At 49.9% G+C, this 17,622-nt stretch overlaps 2 protein-coding genes across 3 annotated transcripts; one reads left to right on the forward strand and one right to left on the reverse strand.

The window, feature by feature from the left end:
• Positions 1–74: 74 nt before the first annotated feature.
• Positions 75–6,053, reverse strand: POFUT1 (protein O-fucosyltransferase 1). The gene is made up of 7 exons (XM_063172367.1): positions 5,894–6,053; positions 4,859–4,980; positions 4,580–4,762; positions 3,893–4,005; positions 3,066–3,258; positions 2,334–2,576; positions 75–1,901 (listed from the first exon to the last, which is right to left on the reverse strand). The coding sequence occupies exons 1-7, from the start codon at positions 6,051–6,053 to the stop codon at positions 1,713–1,715; spliced, it is 1,203 nt and encodes a 400-aa protein (XP_063028437.1). The 3' UTR covers positions 75–1,712.
• A 69-nt stretch (positions 6,054–6,122) lies between these two features.
• Positions 6,123–13,056, forward strand: PLAGL2 (PLAG1 like zinc finger 2). 2 transcript variants are annotated; one of them, XM_063172365.1, is made up of 4 exons: positions 6,123–6,184; positions 6,623–6,732; positions 8,130–8,518; positions 9,322–13,056. In XM_063172365.1, the coding sequence occupies exons 3-4, from the start codon at positions 8,256–8,258 to the stop codon at positions 10,541–10,543; spliced, it is 1,485 nt and encodes a 494-aa protein (XP_063028435.1). In that variant the 5' UTR covers positions 6,123–6,184; positions 6,623–6,732; positions 8,130–8,255; the 3' UTR covers positions 10,544–13,056. The 2 variants fall into 2 exon arrangements, with proteins under 2 accessions (XP_063028435.1, XP_063028436.1); XM_063172366.1 differs by having other exon boundaries at positions 6,627–6,732.
• The last annotated feature ends 4,566 nt before the right edge of the window (positions 13,057–17,622 follow it).

Below are 17,622 nucleotides of genomic sequence, written 5' to 3' on the forward strand. Positions count from 1 at the left end.
GCATTGCACAGCAGGCTGCAGCTCGGGTACCAGAGATTCCTGCAATGGAGGAAGGAATGTTGGTGCACTACAAGTGAATACAAAATCAAGTTTTTATTAGTACAAAAAATACCTTATTTAAAAAAAAAACAGAAAAGAAACGCCCCATCCCAACATTTGGTTTAATACTTTGTCTTCCCAACAGTGTGGGGACAGGCTTCCCCTGCTCCACAGCAAGGCAAGGCAGCCCCAAGGGCATCACCTAAGATCAGTAAACTGTATGACATAAGGAGGTTCAATCTTCAAAAGCCCAGCTTCCAAAGGCCCTAAAATGGATAATTTCCCCCCAAATCCCATGAATTTTTAAAGCCAGCCCTGAGGAAACAAGAGATGATGCCACCCTGACACCTGGGGAATCTTCTCACTTTGCCCACTTTTTCTCACTCCCCTGAGCCCTCAAACTCCTTCAAAGCTCAGAAACATTTCAAGAAGGAAAAGACCACCATAAAGAGAGACATTTGGAGTTAACTGCTCATAACAGCCTTGCCTGGACTGCAGCAGTGCACTGGAGGCAGCAGCTCTGGTACCACAGACTCACCCAAGAGGCATTTCTGAAAAATGAACCGTTCTGTACTCAGTCTTTGGACCAGAAAATGAAGTCACAGAAATGCCAAAAGGCATGGGTCAAGTTGAGTCTCACCATGTTGGGATTATCAGTGTTACCAGCATCAAACCACACAGGCCAAACAGAGGGGTTTGGGCCGTTGCTTCCCCATCAATGAATAATTTTCCAGAGTTACCTCCACTGGGAACTGCCCCAAACAAGGGTAATGCTCTCAGAGGGGTTATCTCATAAAGTACAAAAACAAAACAATACCATAGACCCATGACATACCCAACTCCACTACAACTATATTAATAAACTTGGCTCAAAGTTTCTCTTCTACCACAGACCTGACTGACACCAACAGCTACAAAGCTACGAGCCCTGAACCTCCAGTTCTGGCCTGGCTGTGACAGATCTCCTCCCATGTCCTGCACACACCTTGCCCCAGGCTGCTCTCAGCAGAGAGGCTGAACAGGCAGCTGCCATGTCACACCACGTCCCACTGCACTCCTCCAGCACCACCAAAGAGATCCAGGGCCCCACAGCACAGGGTATGGAACCTCTATGGACAGGAGAAGGGACACTGAGGCACTGTGGTGACACAGGTCTGGTAAGACAACTGCCGTCCTTGATAAACCCCAGAGTTTTTTCAGTCCTGAGCTTCATCTTGCACGCCCTTTCCAGGGAACCTGATGTGCCTGACAGAAGTTTTATACTCAAAAAGAGCCAATTATGGTCAGTTTTGGACACGGAGCTTCAAAACATCTCCAGGTGAGAGTTAAGAATTAACAGACAAAGAAAAGAGGAGGAAATCTGAGCAGCTGCTTCATCATGATTGCTGGTGAATCCCAACTAGTGAGAATCGAGAACTATAAAAGCTACATCTTAAAAAACTATACATAGTTTATAGTTTCCCATAAACCACATGATTTAAATTCCCATCTGAGCTCACACTGGAAACACAGGAGAGATCAGACAGAACAGTCTGGAAGGGACTGTGAGGAGCATTGGAGGGCAGGAGCTCTCCCACAGCCCAGCAATGACTGCCCACAGGGAATGCTGCAGCACCAAGGGCCCAGCTCAGAGCCCTGGCACCAGGGAGCTCCTCATCCTCCTCCTCCTGTGGTCAGAACTCATCCCGCAGCCTCGGAGGGTGGTCCATGCCAAAAAACGAGGAGGGTTTCCCATGGATGTCACGTTCTCTTTTCACAAAGGCAGTGAAGGAAGAGACACAGTTCCCAATGAAGTGGTCGGACTGGCCAAGGATGTACAGATCAATCTGAGGCACTTCTGGCTGCAAGCTGACAACCTTGAGCTGCAGAGAAACGAGGAGAGCAGATGAATCCAGTCAGCTATTATCACAATCCAATGTCTTGGCATAATGTTAGAAATTGAATACACAACAGAAAGAGAGTGAGTTTTGTCTTTCTCTGCCCTATAACTCATTTATGATTAGATCAATGTCAGAGCATTTCTGAAAATCACTTAGGTTTATTTAATTTAAACCCTTTTCATGGAAATATTTACTACCATGCCAGACAATGCTCTTCAATCTCCTGGGAAAAAAAAGGATTTTACAGGATAATTTTTATTGCTATGAGCCAAATTCACTTTGAGATGCCAATATTTGGCTGTGAATACCCTATTCCACAACTGCCTGTCTGCTATCCATGACAGCCTCAGGCCAGAAGCCAAGGAAGGTTTTTACCCAAGCACTCCTGCTAGAAGATATTTCTGGAACACTCACCTTTCCCTGGAAGAACTGCTGTATTTCTGTTGTGTAGGGCTCAGAATCAGTAGCAATATAAACAGATTTAGCTTCAATCTTTGCCACCCAGAGCTTGAGAGCCCGTTTGATCTCTCGGAGGTCTGGCAGGCACATGTCCATGGTGAGAGGCACGGCAGCACTGCGGTCGTAGCCCACGCACTGCGGTGAAGCCATGAAGTGTGGCCCAGCTGTCCCATCCTTTAACATGTTGCAGGCATTTTTCTATTGGAAGAGGAAGAGAGAATCACAGAATCATCAAAGTTGAAGATCTCTGAGATTATCAGGTCCAAACTTTGAACAGATACCCCACACCCACTGAACCTTATCAGAAAGCACCATCTCTACTTGTGTTCTGGACACTTCCATGAACGGCAATTCCACCACGGCCCTGGACAGGCTGGGCCAGTGCTCAATCACTTTTTCAGTGAAGACTTTTTCCCTAATATTCAACCTGAACCTCCCCTGCTGCAACCTGAGGCCATTTCCCTTCGTCCTGTTCCTGGGAGGAGAGGCTGAACCCCACCTCACACAAACTTTTTCATACCACATTTAAAGGAGAAAACACCACCACATCCCCCACCTGTGCCTGTCTGAAAGAATGCCAGCACCACTGCTAACACACAGGGAGCTCCTGGATGGCAGCAGGGATCAGGTGCTGTCCCAGCACAGCTCCTTTTTGAGCAGCTTTGCCCACACCCCATTGTGCCGTACCCAGTCGGAGCCAATTCTCAGGTGGATTCCCACGTAGGGCCGGAGCAGCAGGGACTGGATGTAGGATTCCCCCTTCTCCACCATTGCATCCGACCACTTCATGTACTTCTGCAGGGGCCGGTGCTCCTCCAGCACAGGGAACTGGGCTGGAGCTCCAGGTAAGGCAAGAACAGGGTGCTCAGAGGCTGGAAACCTACAGAAAACCAAACACAGAGGGCTGCAACGTGACCTATCCTGCACAAAGATGCTGTGAAGGTTAGAGCAGAAACAAGGAACATCCCAAAATATGCAGCATTTATTGCTCCAAATTGAGATAATTTTAGCTGGTTTGCCATTTGAACTGAAAAAATCTTAGGGGCTGTATTTTGTGTCAGACCTTTTATCTGATAGACAATAAGAGAAAAGCCTCAAATGTGCAGTGAGGAGCTACCAAGCAATGGGATATTACACTTTCACCCCAAACTAGATCAATTCTGTCACCTAAAGTCACTCATGTCTCTGAAAACACAAATACAGTTCATAATTCCCAAGTGAGAACCAAATTCCTTTTGATGATTAATTACATATTTAATAAATACTTGATAAATTAAATATTCCTGGCTCAGAAGTCAATCAGCCTAACAGAGTTCATACCTAAAATAATGCCCACAAGAAGTGCTTAGCAAACATTTAATGGAAAAAGCATTAATATTTTTAACTATATTACTAATTAACCACTTCAATCTCTCCCCCAAAATGTAAAGTCACAATACACAGTCACAGCTGCTTTCATGAGTGACTCTAAATGCCCACAGTGACCTGCCAGCACTCTTGCATCTTCTTGCTACCTTTGGATCCAATGGTCCTTGTATGCAGGACTGAAGGAAATTCCCTTGAAGAGCTCAGACTTATCGAAATCCACTTGGAACTGATCCCAGAAGGGACCAAACGGATTTCCATCCTGCCAAGAAAAGACAAGAGCTCATTTAGTGCGCACACAAAGCCTGAAAGGTGGATGTGCAAAGATCCTGAGGTGCAAAGCAGGAGCCTGTTCCAGGATGGAAGCAGCTGGGATACAACAGCCTGTTTGATGGAACAGCTCCACAGGAAGGAGACAGCGAAATACATTTATATATTTAGCTTCAATCTTTGCCACCCAGAGTATACAGGGAAGTTACTGAGAAGGTTGCAAAGGTTGTCTTAAAGAACCAGCACACCACAGCTCCCAAACTTGTAATTAAGAGAGGTTGCTTTAACATCAGCTGGGAAACAGAGAGCAGGAGATAAGCTACATTCTCAATTAAATCTGAGGTGATGAAATCTACTTGCACAGACTGTATCCCTGATCCCCAAGCACTTGCAGACAAAGAAAACTAATGATGGCACAGCACGCCATTCCACAAGTGCTGAAAGCAATGCCACACAGACCGATTTGCGGCGGATAACTCCTAAATTTGCGAATCAATGGGGACCTGAATGAGTCAGCCGTACACTTTGGAATTAAGCCGTGCCCGCGGGGCTGACGAGAAGCTCACCTTCATGGGACACGTGCTTTTATCCGCGCTTCTCTGGGCAGCGGCCTCGAAGCAATAAGCCACCCTGCTGCCGGGCGGCCAGTGCCGGGGCGCCAGCTGCTCCATGAACCGCTCCAGGCTCACCACGCGGTGGTAGCGCCGCAGCGGCTCCAGCTTGAAGAGCTCCGAGTAGGGGACGTGCAGCTGCGGGGGAGCAGAGCCGTGAGCCGGGGCTGCCCTCACCGGGCCCGCAGCTCATCCCAGCCCTGCCCGCCGCCCCTCCCTCCCGCCGGGGCTCACGTTGGTGTAGGGCGGGCGGTGGTGCCGGTACTCGATCCAGGGCGGCACGGCCAGGGTCCGGTTGAGGGCGCGGGCGAAGGCCAGGGCTCCCAGGAAGTGCTCGGCTTGGTTACCGAAACGGCCTGCGGGAAACGGGGCTCAGCCGGGCGGGACGGACCGGGCACGGAGCGGGGATGCAGCGGGGCACAGAGCGGGGGATGCACCAGGGCACGGAGCGGGGATACAGCGGGGCATGGAGCGGGGGATACAGCGGGGAATGGAGCGAGGATACAGCGGGGAATGGAGCGAGGATACAGCGGGGCATGGAGCGAGGATACAGCGGGGCATGGAGCGAGGATACAGCGGGGCATGGAGCGGGGGATACAGCGGGGCATGGAGCGGGGGATACAGCGGGGAATGGAGCGAGGATACAGCGGGGAATGGAGCGGGGGATACAGCGGGGCATGGAGCAAGGATACAGCGGGGAATGGAGCGAGGATACAGCGGGGAATGGAGCGGGGGATACAGCGGGAATGGAGCGAGGATACAGCGGGGAATGGAGCAAGGATACAGCGGGGAATGGAGCGGGGGATACAGAGGGAATGGAGCGAGGATACAGCGGGGAATAGAGCGAGGATACAGCGGGGAATGGAGCGGGGGATACAGAGGGAATGGAGCGAGGATACAGCGGGGAATGGAGCGAGGATACAGCGGGGAATGGAGCGGGGGATACAGCGGGGCATGGAGCGGGGGATACAGAGGGAATGGAGCGGGGATACAGCGGGGCATGGAGCGGGGATACAGCGGGGAATGGAGCGGGGCACGGACCGGGGATACAGAGGGGAATGGAGTGGGGCACGGAGCGAGGATGCGGCGGGGAACGGACCGGGGATGCAGTGGGGAACGGAGCGGGGATACAGCGGGGCACGGACGGGGGAATGCAGCGGGGCAAGGACCGCGGACTGCGCCGGGGGATGAACCGCGGTCTGCAGTAGGAACCGCACCGGGGGATGCAACCGGGAGATGCACAGGGGGTCTGCACCGGGAGAGCCTCACCCATGCAGGGACAGTAGAGCAGGTACCCGGCCTCATCCCAGGCGAGTGCCTCGCCGTCTCCCGCCGCCGTCCCCGCGAGGAGCAGGAGGAGGACGAGGAACAGCGGGGCCGGCGGCACCGCCATGGCGGCTGGTCGGCGGCCCGAGCCCGGCGCCACCATCCCGGCATGCCCCGCGGCGCGGCGCTCTGGCGGCCGCCACCGAGCCGTGACGTCACTCCCACAAGGCCCCGCGCAATGGCGCCGCCGGGGCCGGGAGCGGAGCCGCGCTTGGCGGGGCCCGGGGGAACGGGGTGAGCGCGGGGGGGCGAGCGAGGGGGGCGGCACCGCAGCGAGGGGCGGTGGCACGGCCGTACCCTCCCCTCGGTGGCGGGGTCCCCTCAGGGGACAGGGGGGCGTGTGAGGAGGAGGAGGAGGATGCGGGGCGGAGGGGGGGGCGTAGGCCGGGCCCGCCTCCATCCCCTCAGCGCTGCGGGGCGGGGGTGGGATGTGCGATCCCGCTCCACCGGGGCTGCGCTGTCCCCGCGGGTGGGGGTCTCCCGGTTGGCTCCCGAGGCAAACGGCGGAGGTGCCGGAGGGAGGAGCGAGTTGCCCCTCGCGGCCACCCCCCGGCACCTCCGCCGTTTGCAAGGCGGTTGCAGCAGCACCTCTGAATTCCCTAAAATTCCATATGATCGTTTATGCACCTTACTGTTAAAGACATCAAAATTCAAACTCTTGTCTTTTTCCAGGTAGCTTTGAAACTGGCCCAGATGGCCAGGCTTTTTCGGAGGGAAAGGAGCAGTTCCCCGGTGAAAGTGGTGGAGACTCTCGGGACACCTGCACAGCTCTGGAGCAAGAGGTAGAGAACACTCATCTTTTCTGGAACATATTTCGTAGAGAGGTGAAAGAGTTATGCTTTTAGCATCTAGTAAGACAGCTTGCTCTGAACCACAGGCCTCCTGCACCCTGAGGGGTCAGAGCAGCTGTCACACCACGCTGGTTTGTCCCAAAGTGGCACCTCAGCAGTTCTGGTCCTTTATTGTTCTGCTCTGACCACGTAGATTTAGCCTGCACAAAACCAAGTTTTGCTCTTAACAGGCATTCCCAAAGCTCACAGTGATATATTTTCTTGGGAGTCATCCTGTTTCCCAGTGTTTTCCTCCCTGAGGGAGCCATCCATGGTATTTGGGGTGACAGTGCAGTCGCAGTAATTGTCATTTCAGCTCTTCATAACGTTCCCTGAGCCCTTTCTTGGGGGTTGGTTTGTTCCCTCGCAGTTGCACATCCTGCCCACAACTCGCACTCGTGTTGATGTGCAGCAGGAAGTTCCTCCTCTGAAGCAATCATGGAGTGAGGGTTTGATGCTATTTTAAGTAGGGTTTCTCAGGCAGCCAAATTGAGTGAAAGAGGTTGGTTTTATTTCAGCTGACTGTTTACCAGTCGAGCTGGCAGTAGAACCCTGTAAAAACCAACACACAACTCAAGAATTTCCAGCTGCTATAAGAGAGATTCATATAGAACCTCATCAATGTGAAAGCCAGAAGAGCTTACAGGAGGTGTACTTTTTTGAACAGGAAACAGTTTGAGCTTCCATTATTAATGCATGAGAGTGTCAAAGAAAAAAAAAAGAGTAAAAAATTGCTCATTGCAGTAGAAAACTTGCTGATCCAGAGAGGCAGAATCTGCCTCACAATCGAAAAGTGAAAATACAATGAGTAATCCCACCCTGAAGAGGAGCAGCATCCGTTGCCTTCCAGAAAAAGGTGTGATGTTGATGATAATTGAGAGCTTTCTTCCTCAGCCTCATTCAGCCACATCTGGGGGTTCAGATTGTTCTGGAGATTGTTTTGCTCATTGCACCAGGTTGGTAGCAGAAAGGATGGGAAAAGAAAATACAAGAGAGCTCTGAGAATCTTTGAGAGGGAATTCCATGTAGGCAGAGACTAAGAGCAAATGAGAATAAAAGAAAATGGGATGAGAAGTGATATGCAAAACGCACAAATAGAAGTATTTAGAGCTACAAATAGACACCTTTTATGATATTTCAGGAGAAAATACATCCAACATGTCACACTGGCTCTTAATAGTGGCAAAAAATGCAATTCAGAAAAAGTTTAACATAGTTTTATTCAGATAACAGGTTAAAGGGGAAGAGACAGAAGAATATTATTGATTGGAGGTCCCCATGACTGGGAATGTACATGTTCACTGTGTACACAGGTGAAGGTGTGTAACACCAGTCTTCTGTGATTTCAGATGAAGAAGTTTTGCTGTTAAAGCAGCTTGGTCACAGGGGGCTCCAACAGAAAACTGCACCAGGACAACACCACAGCCCACGGGCTCGAGTTCTGCTTGACATGGCCATGTTCTACTAGCCCTGCCATGACGGCATTTTTCCCCAGTGTTCCCAACTGGATTCAAGATGCAAAGCAGGAGGAGGAAGAGACAGGCTGGAAATTAGTCCCCAGACCAAGAGGTGAAGAAACCGACAGTCAGGGAAAATGCCAGTGTGAACTATCAGAGCCCTCCTTCCCTCACGTGGACAAGCTGAGAACTCACACGCTTTCCCACTCGGAGCAGAGGCCCTACAACTGCCCCCAGCTGCACTGTGGCAAGGCCTTTGCCTCCAAGTACAAGCTCTACAGGTAGGTGTCTGCAAGTGCCTCTGCCCAGCAGTGCCAGGAGAGAGGGGAAACCCCCTCCCTCGGGTGTCTTTGCTTGAATTTCTGAGAAGCTGGAGGAGGGGAAATGCCCTTTTACCTTGCAAAGCAGTTGAGTCCCAGACATTACCATACTTGGCATCTCTTTAGGTGCCTTCCAGAGAACTTCAGCTAATGCTGTATCCTGAGCTCAAGCTGCTTTATGTTTCACTGAGGAGGAAATAGAAACAGAAAGTGAAGTTCACAGATTAAAAAACAAATTGAAAAGCAAGAATAGCATTTGCATTCATAAATCCTGCTTCTAACCACAGGGATAATTCTGTGGCAGCTGTTGCTCCCATATGGAGAACTAGAGTTTCCATTTATGTAGTGAAGTACAAGACAAAATAGTTAAACAGTGATGGCTGAGAACTTCAAATCAAGTGAACCACAGTGGGGGAGAGTGTGAGGTTCCAAGGTGAAATCAGACCACAGTGGCTGTCAGCAGACTTGGGCACAGCCTGACCCTCCTGATGAAGTGATGTTTTCTCACCTAGTGTCACAAACTAGGGAGGTTTTCTTTGACAGCCTCAGCAAAGAGCAGGAGCTGAGGAGAGACAGCTGCTGGGACAGACTGTAGGTTTTGCCTGAAGCATTGTGCTCCTGTGCTCCTTGTTTAATGGAGGTAAAATGCCATCTGGGATTTTTGTTGCATGAAGTGTAGGACACAAGGAAAAGTTTGGAAAACCAGCTTGTGTTCCCTCAGGGGCTGGATGTTTGTCTGACCTTTCCCTCTTCTCTCCCCTAAGGCATATGGCCACGCACTCTGCTCAGAAGCCCCACCAGTGCATGTACTGCGAGAAGATGTTCCACAGGAAGGATCACCTCCGGAACCACCTGCAGACCCACGACCCCAACAAGGAGGCCCTGCACTGTCCCGAGTGCGGCAAGAACTACAACACCAAACTGGGCTTCAGGCGACACCTGGCCATGCACGCAGCTGCCAGCGGTGACCTCAGCTGCAAGGTGTGCCTGCAGACCTTCGAGAGCACCCAGGTCCTGCTGGAGCACCTCAAAGCCCATTCCAGGCGCGCGTCCGGCGGGGCCAAGGAGAAGAAGCACCCGTGTGACCACTGCGACCGGCGCTTCTACACCCGCAAGGACGTGCGCAGGCACCTGGTGGTGCACACCGGGCGCAAGGACTTCCTGTGCCAGTACTGTGCTCAGAGGTTTGGGAGGAAAGACCACCTGACCAGGCACATGAAGAAAAGCCACTCCCAGGAACTGCTGAAGATTAAGACGGAGCCGGTGGACATGTTGGGTCTGCTCAGCTGCAGCTCCTCTGTGGCAGTGAAGGAAGAGCTGAGTCCTGTCCTGTGTATGGCATCCAGAGACATGATGGGTGGTAAGAGCTTCCCTGGCATGCTGCCCGTGGGCATGTACAGCACACATCTCCAAACCATGCCAAGCTCAGGGATGCCCCATTCTTTGGTTCCTAATTCTCTTCCAATGGGAATGAGCTATCCTCTGGAGTCTTCTTCTCCCATCTCCTCCCCACCGCAACCTCCTCCAAAGTATCAGCTTGGATCTACCTCATATTTGCCTGAGAAACTACCCAAAGTAGAGGTGGACAGCTTTTTGTCAGACTTCCCTGGCAGTCTGTCTCTCTCATCTGGTGATCCTCAGTCCTCTTCGCCTCAGCCACCCGCCCTGGATGAGGCTTTGCTTTCCAAGAGCCCTGCTAACCTCTCAGAGGCTCTCTGTGCTGCTAACATGGACTTTTCTCATCTTCTTGGCTTCCTTCCCCTAAACCTTCCCCCTTGCAATCCACCTGTCTCGTCAGGGGGATTGGTCATGGGCTACTCGCAGGGGGAGGCGCAGCCACTGCTCACCACTTTGCAACATCAACCTCAAGAGTCTCCCGGAGCCGGGGCCTCGCTGAACTTTGGGCCCCTTCACTCGTTGCCCCCCGTCTTCACCTCCAGCTTGAGCACAACCACGCTGCCACGGTTCCACCAGGCGTTCCAATAAGCTGGAAATAGCACTGGAGAACAGATCTTTCAGTCACCCTTTTGTGGAGAGCCTTAAAAGCGCACAACTCTTCCTTCCTTGGGGGTGTGAAAGCTCTGGCAGAGCTGGGTCAGACAGGAGGTTTCTGATCTCGGAGGGAGCACTTGTGGACTGGAACCTGTGCAAGTCCCAGTCCTGTACAGCAGAAAGATTTCAGCTGATAGACTGGATATATTTTATCTAATTTTTAATCTGTGAATCAGGAGCCGCGCTTAGCACTGACCTTCCCTGAGAATGCTGGAGCTGTATTCCTCTCTGGGAAGGGACTGTCCCTCAGAAGGAGCTGAGACTCTTTCATCCTGGGCTAAACTTTTGAAGAGTCCAGCTTCCATTTCATGTTACCACACTGCAATTCTGGCAAACCAGCCAACACCTCCACATGGAGAAGAAGTCATGATACCACTCTGTATGAAGCCAATGGGGAAGAGCTGTCCTTCCCTGCTACCTCTCATCCCATCACCCAACACAGCTTACTCCACATCAGTGTTAAGCAACAAGCCCGTTTACATAGTGAATTCAACGCCGCCTCTTTGGAGCTGTTAGGATAAACTCGTTATGGTGAACATTGTTTACACAACACAAATCTGTTTCTGCCATTGCAAAAAATAGGAGGCACCAGAATACACTGGGTTCATCTCTGGTGTAGCTAGAACACTGTTTACACAACGAAGTCAGGTTGCACTGATTTCTCTTCACTTATCATGTTCTTCCCCCATGGGGAAATCCACTGCTTTTGGACCACTTCAGCCTTTGCCCCCGTAGGCAGCAGCTTCCTGCCTTTTCTGGCTGGCTGTCCCGAGTGAAGGGGATGGAGCAGCTCTCACAGCTCAGCTTGGTGTGTGGTGTATGGACAGAGCCCTTTGAAATCTCTCCCCCAGGCAAACAGATCTGGAAACCAAAGCACGTCAGAGAGCTGGGTGAGGAGCTCGGGCCATCGAGCACTGGCAGACCAGGCGTGGGTGAGAACAGGCTGCAGGCCCTGCTCCACACCTTCCCTTGGGATGAGGAACAGAGTATGAGTTTCTGGGGTTTGGGCTTTTTTTAACCACTCATTGAAGTCAGCACCCTTTTTGGCTTGTCCAGGAAGGAGTCTCAAAGGTGTATTTTAACCTCAATGGTGATAACATGCAAGAATCAGGGAAAAATTGGTCCCAGCTTCATATACACAGTCAGTGTATTTGAAGCATTTCTCCCAACACCAATAGTTCTAACAAATGCTGAGGTTTGGGGCCTGCAGTCAAGTTTTCACTTAGGATTTGGTTCCACTGGCCTTTTTTGTTCTCTCCTGCTCAAGCCTTGCCTCCTAAAGTTAAAGTCCTGCTTCCCTTGCTCCCTGCCCTACCTCTTCAACTCTTCCATGGGCTGTCTACCTACCAGGGCAGGAGGGTTATCCTGGGAAGAGGCAGCCAGCTGCTGGTGTCACTTAGCACCTGTATTGTCTCCTGCTCCTGTTTTCCTGGGCACTTCTACTGCAGATGGGGACATATGGAGGTCTCTCTGCACTGGTGCATGTTTGTGACCATGGATGGGCAGATCTTCATACCTCAGCATGGAGGAACCATTGTAGGCCAATATAAACCAGGAAATCTGTCAATATTGTTCTCCATAAATCTAGGAAATGCAAAATCTACCTCTACTCTGTTATCTCAGCTCCTTGGGTGAAGCCAGATGCTGTCCTCCCCGTCTCCCCAGAGCACATCCACCTCAGTTGATGCAGATTCCTTCCTGCTGAGCCATGATCCCACTGTGTGACATCAGCTGTGCCTCTTTTGGTCACAGGCATGTCCCCCTTCCATTTTACTCCAGAATTTTATTTTTAATTTAGTTTAGTAATTCTTCCCAGAATGACTCTTTAGCAATCCATTGATTCTCCAGAACATAGATCGGTTGTTTTAGGTTAGCCAGCAATGCTGCAAATGAGACTTTTGTATCAAAATGTAATATAAGATTTATTTACCTCAGCAATATCCTGTGGCAATGATCTCCCCGAGTTGAATGCAGTACTTTTTCCTTTTCTCCACTGGAAAATGTTGCCTTTCCAAGTCCAACGAGTGCCTTCTTGTTCTCTAACCTAGCAAAGGTAAACAGGGCATTGCAGCCAGTCTGTTTACCAGCATTGAATACCTCAGGCCTGTCTTCTATTGCTTTGCTCTTTGCAAATTAAAGAGTTTCACACTGTTATCAATTATATGCAAGCCTTATCCCTGTCTTCAGTTGAGAGGATTATTATTTTTTGAGAAATAAATGGTCAGAACTGATCACTCACTGGCAGTGAGGATTATCAGATTTATGCAATGCCATCACACACCTTCTCCCACTGCAGAACATTCAGCTTTTTTGCTTTCTGCCTGCATTGTACTCTGAACAGATGTCATCACTGGAATTCCTTTAGCAGTGGTAGCTAAACTTAGAGCCAGGCATCTTTTTCCTACCAGTAGTCTGTCAAAGAATAAATGGAATTCATTTTGCTATGATTTGCATGTGTGATTTGCTTTCCACAGCTACTTTAACAAGCAGAACTGCAGTAACTTTTGTCAATGCAAGGAAAATCAAACCCAGCTAGGGCAGCGTGGTCAGAGACAGCACTGGAGCTGATTCCAGGTGTTTGCACAGGAAAATGGATTCCAAGTTCCTCTACCACAACAGCTTGTAACCTGAAGGTATTTTACCAGTCAGTCTAAAACTAACAAGAGTAATTCCATTTGAAATAGCAAATATGCATTTCACAGAACAAATTACAGTGAACAACTTTTACCTGTTTCTAAGAAAATACCTGGAGCATCCAAGCTTACAGCACTTGGGAATCCCAGTCCACAAGGACATATGTACCAAGCTCTTAGGCAAGTCAGTGGAACTCACCTTAGCCAAGCTCCTGCTGCTGCAGCTGGAGGTGAGGGACAAGGGTAACTCTGGCATGCTGTGAGGGGATTGCTGCAGCACAGCCTGCAATATGTTCTGTGGTGTGTGCAGGGCTTTGTGGCAGCCACTGTGCTGGTTATGTGATATAAAAAAATCATCCCAGAAAGAGTTTGGGTTTGGTTTTTGTTTTAGACCATAAATTTGGGGCTGCAGGTCCAGGACATAGCTGTGAGTCAGGCAGGCAGAGCACAGGAAACCTTTCCACTGTGATCCCTCTGTTCCTGGCACACCTGTACCACAAAGAATGCACCAGAGCCCAAGGACAGCAAGTACAGCACATAATTGTTCAGGAGGGTTTAATTAAATAAAGGGGTGTTTTAAACTGGTTGGCTTGGGGAGGATCCAAAGCAGTAGGAACACTGCAGTCAGCTAAGGTATAAACCCACAGAACTCCAGTTAGTAAAAGGACAGGACATGAACATGCCAGCCCTTAGAAATCAGACTCTGGATCCTCAGAAAGCCAAGGACCCCCTGGAAATAAGAACTAACAAAGAGCCAAGCCATTCCCTGGCAGCAGAGGGTTAACTCCTGCCCATCCTTCCAGGCTCAGATCACCAGAACCCTGTGAAGGGCTGAAGATCTTTTTTCCCCTTGGGATTACACCTCACTCAAAATCCATTTGTAGGAAGGAACAACATGTTACCTTGCATTTGCTTCCTCTGAATTTCACATGATGGAATACTCACACACCATGTTGTGACAGACCCTGTTCTCTGTCTCACAACATTGCTGCTCTTTAGCCTCAGTGTTGAAAAATGGTGTCACTTCAACTGGAATCCTTTTTTCACCTCTGGTAGATTGATGAGTTCAGTACTTTTGTTGAGCTCAGCTCTTTGTTCTTTAATTCCTTCCTTGCTGACAGGTGAACAGCAGCTGCTGGGAAGATTTCCTGCAGTTCACTGAAAAAATCCCCTTTTCCTTTCTCTACCATTGCACCACCTTTGCTCTCTGGACAGAACAACCCCACAGAGGCATTTTCTGCTGCCTGCAATTAAAATTTCCACAAATAAATCTTCAAAGATGTGCTTCCCATCACCCTACCTTCTTGCTTATCCTCTAATCCCAGTTAGTCAGGCTGACTGAATTCTCCCTCAGGTGCCTATTTTTAGTTAATTGCCTGCCCAAGCCCTGGAGCTATTCTGCCACTGTAGAGTGAAGTGGATGAATACCTCAAACAGAACCACTTCAGCTTTCCATCCTCATCCAAAATTTGCGTCTTTTCCATAACTTCTGGTATTTTTCCCAGTTCCTAGAGATGGGAGCTGCCACCTGAAGCTGTGAATCCCCTCCTGGCTGACTCCTGTGCAGTAGGAGAAGGTGGTTTGGTTTAGCCTGCTGGTCTGCTGAAGCCCAGGTTTTCACCCTAATCCCCAGCTCTGGCACTCTCACCCTTTCCATGCCTATTGACCATAACATGCCACAGCCATGCTGAGCCTGTCCTGGAAAGCAGCTGGAAGCTGCCAGGGAGATGCAATCACAACTGATCCAGATTTGCAGGACCACTATTCCTATTCCCCACCACCTCTCAGGTTCTTTTGTCCCTGCTGCACAACTCATGCACACTCAGACTCACCTCTGGCCATTCCCAGGGATGGACTTGCTTCCTTCTAGTGAATAACTGGGATCCCCCAGGAATCCTTCACGTTTCAGCTGTTCTTGTGGCTGCAGGTAAGGAGTTTTCTCCTGGGGTACAGTCTGCAGTCTCTGCCTGGAGCCAGCTCTACATCTTCCCACAGGCCACACACCACTGATCACACTGGCATGCAAACAGGTCGAGCAAAACCAGAACTGGAGCTCAGAAATGAGACCAGAGAACAGATCACACTCTGCTTCTCACACACCCACAGAGATGAGCTTGGCTTTCCTGTTCAAGGTACATTTAATTTCCATGTGCACAGGTGGGCTGCAGGAGGAGCCGAAGCACTTTCCTCACTCTGTGCTTTGGTTGAAGCCAGGTCTGTGTGGTCCTTTCCTATAGTGCCTAAATGCCAGCACGGAAATGGAGCATACATGACACAGAGGGAGCTCCTCTGGATCAGAACACACTGACAAGGGAAGTTAAAAGCATTGCAAAAGATAACCAGGGAATTTGGAATTAATTTTTTTATTACTACAAATAGGTCAGCTCTTCAGCAGGGGGAAGAATCCTCAACATTGAAGTGTCTTGTTACAAACCAACCATTCCTCACTTTTGTGTCTTTGTTTTGAACTACTGTGCAAGGGGATAACCAGCTCTAGCATGGAATGCACTGAGTGGCCTGGGGACAGCTCCAGGGCCTGCAGGACAGGGACAGCCCAGGCTGGCTGAGTGTCCAGGTGAACAGGCCAGGGACCTGCCTGCAGCCCTTCTCCCTCTGTAGTCACTGTCTTGCAAGAAGGGAACACAAGCTTGGCTCACAGCCCTCAGAACCCACTTCAGGGTGCCACACCAGGTGCATGCTACAGCACATCCAAGACATCTGCTAGAAGCCTTTCTGGAGTTTGAGATCTCCTCACCCTGCTGAGTGCCTCAGCCTTGATGCTTTGTGGAGCTTTCCCATTTCAGTGATTCCTGATATCTAGGAGCAATTTTTTGAAAGACTGTTTTGTAACATTTGAACCAGTGTTTTCCTTGAATGAGGATATTGAAGAACACAGAGCTGTCAGCTGATGTACTCTTGAGACCTGAGGTGGCTACAAGAAGGACAAAGAAGAACCTGTGGAACCCCTGGGAGCAGCCAAGCTCCAAAACTGCTGCTGGAAGAAAAGCTACAGAGTGGCCTTTGCAGCCACAAGTCATGCCAAGAACCCTCTCCCAGCACTGCTGAGATCTCTGCTGTCCCCCACAGGAGCCTATACACATCCCACTGGAAGGTGAAGGGTTTGGGATCAGCCATGGCAGGGGAAAGCCACAGTGTCCCTCCCTTCCCACTGTCCCTTCTTGTGCTGGTTCTGGACAGGCCCTGTGCCTGACCTCCCTCCCTGCAGCTACAGCTGCCAAAGCCAGAAACTTCCCATTGTTACAGCTCCACTGGTTTTCTAAAAACAAACTTTCTAGCACTTTTACACAGAGTGAATAACCTCTTTTAAAGGAGTGTTTTGGGGGCTGTAAACAAGGTTTTTAAATTCTAATTAAGTGCCATTAGGAAATGTATGGTTCATCACTAAAATTAGCTCTTGCAAAATGAAGTTCAAATTGAAAGCATCTTTCATAATGAAGTTGTTTATTAAAAGCATTTGGATCTACCCCAGGTGTCTTCATGGAGGGGAGTTTGGTTTTGGTTGGATTAAGACAGGATAGAATCATAAGGCAGGTCAAAGACACAGTTCCCTACATGAAGCCAGAGAAGTTTTTAAATTTCTGCCAAGCAAAGAATTAGACCCAAAAGAAAAACCCAGCACCCACTGGGGAGGCAGCCACAGCAGACACCATTATCCCCTGTCAAGGAGAATAATGTTTGTTAGACAGAAAGTTCTGGTCCCTTGGTTTCACTAGAATTTCCAGCCCATGTGGCAGCATTTAGACAAATTCAGCCCCTCCCAAATAACCCCAACATGCTCTGCTCCCCACAGGCAGGAGAAACAGGAGCAAACCTCAGCTTAAGCTACAACTGGCTGCAGGCACCAGCAGCATTTGAAGATGAAACAGGGCAGAGCACACAGGGCCCTCCTGGGATTCTCCTTCAGAACATGGATTAAAAGCTGACAGCCACGATCAGTGTTAGGTGCTTGTCTAAGAATGATCTAGTTTTCAGTTCTAATTTTCATTCCTAATTCAGCCACCATTAAAACATGACCTTTCCTCAGCAGCTTTCCCCTGGCACTGGGGACTGTGACAGAACATGAATACACTCATCTGCCAAAAATGAGAAATAACTTCAGCATGGATTGTCCTGGTGCTGGAGCTGAAGCTTCTTTTGCCTTTTTAAAGGGAGAAGGGATTATTCTGATGATTTCTGAGTTTTGATTCAAGTATTTGCCAGCTCTGGTCTCACTCACAGATACTCAGCAGCCCCCAACATTGGACTCTATAACCTGGGGGAATCACATCCATTGCTCTGCTGGGCAAACCATCTCAGGAAAAAAGGGAATTCACTTTGCCTCCCTCAGCCAGCACTCCAGCAGAAGCTCAGTGATCTCCT

Source organism: Melospiza melodia, chromosome 19 (assembly GCF_035770615.1).
Source record: "Melospiza melodia melodia isolate bMelMel2 chromosome 19, bMelMel2.pri, whole genome shotgun sequence".
NCBI classification, from domain to species: Eukaryota; Metazoa; Chordata; class Aves; order Passeriformes; family Passerellidae; genus Melospiza; species Melospiza melodia.

What these genes read in the sequence shown, in the direction of transcription:
- POFUT1 (XM_063172367.1), bottom strand. Translation starts at nt 6,053, where the DNA reads ATGGTGGCGCCGGGCTCGGGCCGCCGACCAGCCGCCATGGCGGTGCCG. An exon ending in ACCGCCCGCCCTACACCAAC is followed by an intron (nt 4,763 to 4,858) that starts GTGAGCCCCGGC and finishes GCTCCCCCGCAG; the next exon opens with CTGCACGTCCCCTACTCGGA. An exon ending in TGAGAATTGGCTCCGACTGG is followed by an intron (nt 2,577 to 3,065) that starts GTACGGCACAAT and finishes CTCTTCCAATAG; the next exon opens with AAAAATGCCTGCAACATGTT.
- PLAGL2 (XM_063172365.1), top strand. Translation starts at nt 8,256, where the DNA reads ATGACGGCATTTTTCCCCAGTGTTCCCAACTGGATTCAAGATGCAAAG. An exon ending in TCCAAGTACAAGCTCTACAG is followed by an intron (nt 8,519 to 9,321) that starts GTAGGTGTCTGC and finishes CTCTCCCCTAAG; the next exon opens with GCATATGGCCACGCACTCTG.